The sequence below is a fragment of the Penaeus chinensis genome, chromosome 7 (assembly GCF_019202785.1).
Source record: "Penaeus chinensis breed Huanghai No. 1 chromosome 7, ASM1920278v2, whole genome shotgun sequence".
Taxonomy (NCBI): domain Eukaryota; kingdom Metazoa; phylum Arthropoda; class Malacostraca; order Decapoda; family Penaeidae; genus Penaeus; species Penaeus chinensis.
Window position 1 is genome coordinate 11755345 of NC_061825.1, and position 5000 is coordinate 11760344.

Below are 5000 nucleotides of genomic sequence, written 5' to 3' on the forward strand. Positions count from 1 at the left end.
ATATATAATATATATATATAGATAGATAGATATATATACACATACACATGTGTGTGTGTGTGCATATGTATGCATATGCATATATATATACTTATATATTTTATATATATAAAGATATATGTATATATATACATATATATGTACGCATATGCATATATATGTATATATATACATATACATATGCATATATACACAAATACATAAATATGAATATATATATATATATATATATATATATGTATGTACAAACACACACACACACACACACACACACACACACACACACACACATATATATATATATATATATATATATATATATATATGCATGCAGAATGGATATACATATATACCTGATCATAATACAAATATGTGTCTATGCATGTTTTGTTTATGTCCTTATATTTTCATGTCGTTATAAGTTTTAGTGTTTATGTACGTGAAATGAAAACTATTGTACTCGTTTTTTGTTTTTGTTTTCGTACTGAAGGTGTCCCGTAGCAATATGTAAGTGGACTATGCGTAAAAATATTGACAGAGGTTCTTGAGCATACCATTACAAATATATGAAATGAAAGCAGCACAAATCCATCCTCATACTGACAATTCATTTTCCAGAATAACAAATGCTGTAAAAAAGAAAGAAAGAAAGAAAGAAAAAAGTGTCAGACGTAATCACACAATAGTCTTAAAGGGATCGAGATTCATTATTTTTGTCATATTGGGATACATACTGTAGTATGCGTTTATCTGTTTATCTGTATATATCTATTATTCTATCCTATTCACACACACACACACTCTCACTCTCTCTCTCTTATATCTTAATTTTCTCTTTCATTAACAAAATGGCCTCTATATCTTGACAAGCATGACAATAAAAATAACCATAAGTGTTTATTTTTTATAAATTATTATTATTCAACCAAAAAATATAATTAAAAATAATATCCCAGTGTAAATGTGTAACTTATGGAAAGGATAATACACAGATCGTTTGGGAGTAGTTATTTGCTTTTTACCGAGAGATAGACTATGATGTGTACACATAGTTTATATATTTTGAAATGGTAAGCCCTTAAATAGCAAAATAATCAAACGTGTGTGTGTGTGTGTGTGTGTGTGTGTGTGTGTGTGTGTGTGTGTGTGTGTGTGTGTGTGTGTGTGTGTGAGTGTCCCTTTCTACACATACAAATACACAGTACTCACTCATACATATATACCTCCGATATGAAATTATAATCCAATGCATATATATATATATATATATATATATATATATATATATATATATATATATATATATATGCCTGTGTGTATATGTGTATGTATTGAGAGAAATACAGCTAATAGGTACACATGTGTGCGGTGCATTTGGTTTATATGCATGTATGTATATGTGTATATATATACTTATATATTATGTATATACTTTACACATACATACACACTGATATATATATATATATACATATATACATACATACTTATATTCGCAGTATATATAAATGTGTATGCATATACACAAATGTGTGTGTATGTGTATGTGAATATATATGTATAAATGCGTAATAAGCACACATATATAATCCTATTTATGTATGATTATGTATACACGTATATATGCATATATATATATATATATATATATATATATATATATATATATATATATATATATTCACATTTATGCATAAATATGTGTGTGTATGTGTGTGTGTGCACGTGTGTGTGTGTCATTACATATATACATATATAAATATATATAATCATACATATATATCTGTGTGTGTGTCTATACATATATGCACATATATATAATCATACATATATATATATATATATATATATATATATATAATATAGATATACATATATATTTATATATCCATATTTATATACATGTGTGTATGTGTATATATGTATATATATCTATATATATGCTTTTGCAGTCGAGATTAGCATATATATACATATATATCTGTGTGTGTGTGTCTATACACATATGCATATATTTATAATCATACATATATATACATATATATATGATGTAGATATACATACATATTTATATATCCATAATTATATACATGTGTGTGTATTCATATGAATATATGTCTATATATATGCTTTTACAGTCGAGATTGGCATATGATGCCTTCCGTCAAATATGGCATCATGGGGTAACATCGGTTGCAGAACTGCGGTGATCATTCCCTACCGATTATGTCGATGCTCCTTTTTCCATTCAAGCTGAGATTCTTTGTTTTCTATTCCTTTAGGATTTCACGTTGCTAAATGGTCAATACAGTGTACACTAACAATTACTCCGGGAAGTGAGAAATACCTTACATTATTTTTTTCCCGTTACGAACGTATTTTCCCACTGTTATATTTTTATTCATTCATGGCATAGTTTTGAAAAATACGCTGAACTATAGAGGAATTTACCGAGCAGCATTTGAAACTGCTCCCCTATAAATACTGGTGATGCTAATATAATATATGTTTACTAATTATGGATGTGCAACCCACAAACCGATGTTTATTCTTGGCGCAGTCTGCGGCAAGTGTTTCAAGAAGACCATTCTTTTAAAACCCCAAAAGAGGATAATTTATGCCACAGCAAAAACCTAAAGATGTTAATAATGTGATTACTGTCTTTTCAGTGCTTAAACTTCAAGATTATTATAATTCTATTTATAAATATAGAGTAATGCAACATTCCAACAAAATCACATTTAATAAATACTAACGTCTGATTTTAATAAGAATCAACAAAGCGTCTTTGTCCTCTGCTACTCGACAAACAAATGTCAATTTTCTTCCCTTTGAAGAAAACGTAAACGAAGAGGCAGAGAGGGTGGTGAGTTCATCTGGGGAGAACTTTGCAATGTTTCAATGCCAAATGGAAGCTATGACCAGCAGCACGGTATGTAAATACATACAGGGCCATAGAATAATTACTGTGTTATATATATATATATATATATATATATATATATATATATATCATGCAGCTTCGTCACTAATACACGAATTGTACGTCTCTTGAAGTCTTTAGTGTAAAGAGGTTAATAACAATGGTTTTATAAACTATTACAATTTTAATTATCTTTAACATATGTACATAAATAGCAAAAATAAATAGCATTACTGAAAGAGTACAGCGTGAGTAGAAATGTCTTTTCCATCATTTTTTTTTTTTTTGGGGGGGGGGGAGGGGGGGATTTGCGGTTGAAATTCAGTTAAAAGATTTATAAATACAATCACAGACAAACTAGATATGGCATCTTAAACATATGAAGGAGCAGGCTTGTAAGCAGGCTGTTCGGCAGGGTATTGAGCCTCGCCCTCGTAGCTGACGTCAGCCACGTATCCAGAGTCGCCGTTGACAGTGTAGGTGACTTTCTGCAGACGACCGTCAGGAAGCTGAACGAAGTAGGATCCTTGTGTGTCATAACCGTCACGAGCCTCCTGGTGGCCGAAGTCATTACCGGAGTAGTCGTCCTTCACGGCGTAGTTGAAGTCGTACTTGGCAGGTGCAGGAGCAGGTGTAGGTGCTGCATAACCATAGGCTGGGGCTTGATCAGGGCGGGCAAGAGCCACGGCCACGAGAGCAGTAAAGATGATGAACTGGAACATATTTTGAAGTTACCATCAAGAAGCGTACACTACTGTTGCAGTAATGATAATAATGATAATCAACTTGTCCCTTATTTCTTTTCTAACCTACCTTAGGAGACATGTTGAGAAGCTATAACTAGATCGAAGAACGCTCCGCTTTATATACTCCAAGCTCCACCCTCCGGAATGACGTCACGACCTTCACGGAGAAAGAAGTCTATTGCGAACCAGAACTCAGGGATGTGCACTATGCAAACGATCAGTCTTCACCCTCATATCTTTCTGTGGGTGAAGTTGCTTGTTTCTAGTTTTGATTTTTTTATTTAACAAACATGTCTTACAAAATACCATGGCGATTTAATTTTATTGACACCTATCTGATATGTATTGGATTTCAGTACTGCTTATTCCAGTGAAAATGGTATATACAAATGAGTGCATATATCTGAACATATTCACATTTAGAAGTATCTTTGTCATCGTTACTTTTTATTTTACTTCTTATTTCGTGTTTCTATTTTACTCAAATGGCCATATCATTTGGCAGTTTATCTGAAAGTGCTCTGCTTATCCATCCTTTGTTTCCATATTACCATGTTTGGATATATATGTATATGTTTGTATACATTTAAATATAGGTTTATATGTATATACATATATACATATCTATACCTAAATATACATGTATATATATATATATATATATATATATATATATGTGTGTGTGTGTGTGTGTGTATGTGTATGTGAATATACATATACTTTTATATGTGTGTATACATATACATGTGTGTATGTATATATACCTACATATATCCATATATATTTACATATATATGTGTATATATATATATATATATATACACATACATATATATACACATACACACATATATTTACATTATATATATAATATATATATATATATATATATATATATGTATGGATAGATGTGCATTGATACTGTGTATATCTTACTTAGTGTAAGATTTGAATATCCATGTCCAACTGTTGCATTGCAAGGATTGGATGGGTATCTACATTTATTATGCATTAAGGTAACTCTAACTCAAGTTTCTTGCATACTAATGGATGGTCATTTATTATTGCATTGTTTTATATAATTTAAGATGTGATGTACATGAGTTCTAAAACTATCAGTCTCTCTCACCCCCCTCTCTCTTATTCCTATCTCTTTGCTTCTATCTATGCCAGTAGTTGCAATAAAAGTTTGAAGAAGTATGCACTCAAACTAAGAAACCCTGGAGTCTCTGTGGATATTTTTGATCAAACAAATATCTACATATAGCTAATGCATATGCATATCAATAAGATACTTATAATTACATACGCACTGCACACTTACACAAACA

The 5000-nt window shown here is 30.6% G+C and overlaps 1 protein-coding gene across 1 annotated transcript; it reads right to left on the reverse strand.

Moving 5' to 3' along the window:
* Positions 1 to 3173: 3173 nt before the first annotated feature.
* Positions 3174 to 3808, reverse strand: LOC125027510 (cuticle protein 18.6-like). The gene is made up of 2 exons (XM_047616590.1): positions 3737 to 3808; positions 3174 to 3636 (listed from the first exon to the last, which is right to left on the reverse strand). Exons 1-2 carry the CDS (start codon positions 3746 to 3748, stop codon positions 3295 to 3297), a joined length of 354 nt encoding a protein of 117 aa, XP_047472546.1. The 5' UTR covers positions 3749 to 3808; the 3' UTR covers positions 3174 to 3294.
* Positions 3809 to 5000: the final 1192 nt, after the last annotated feature.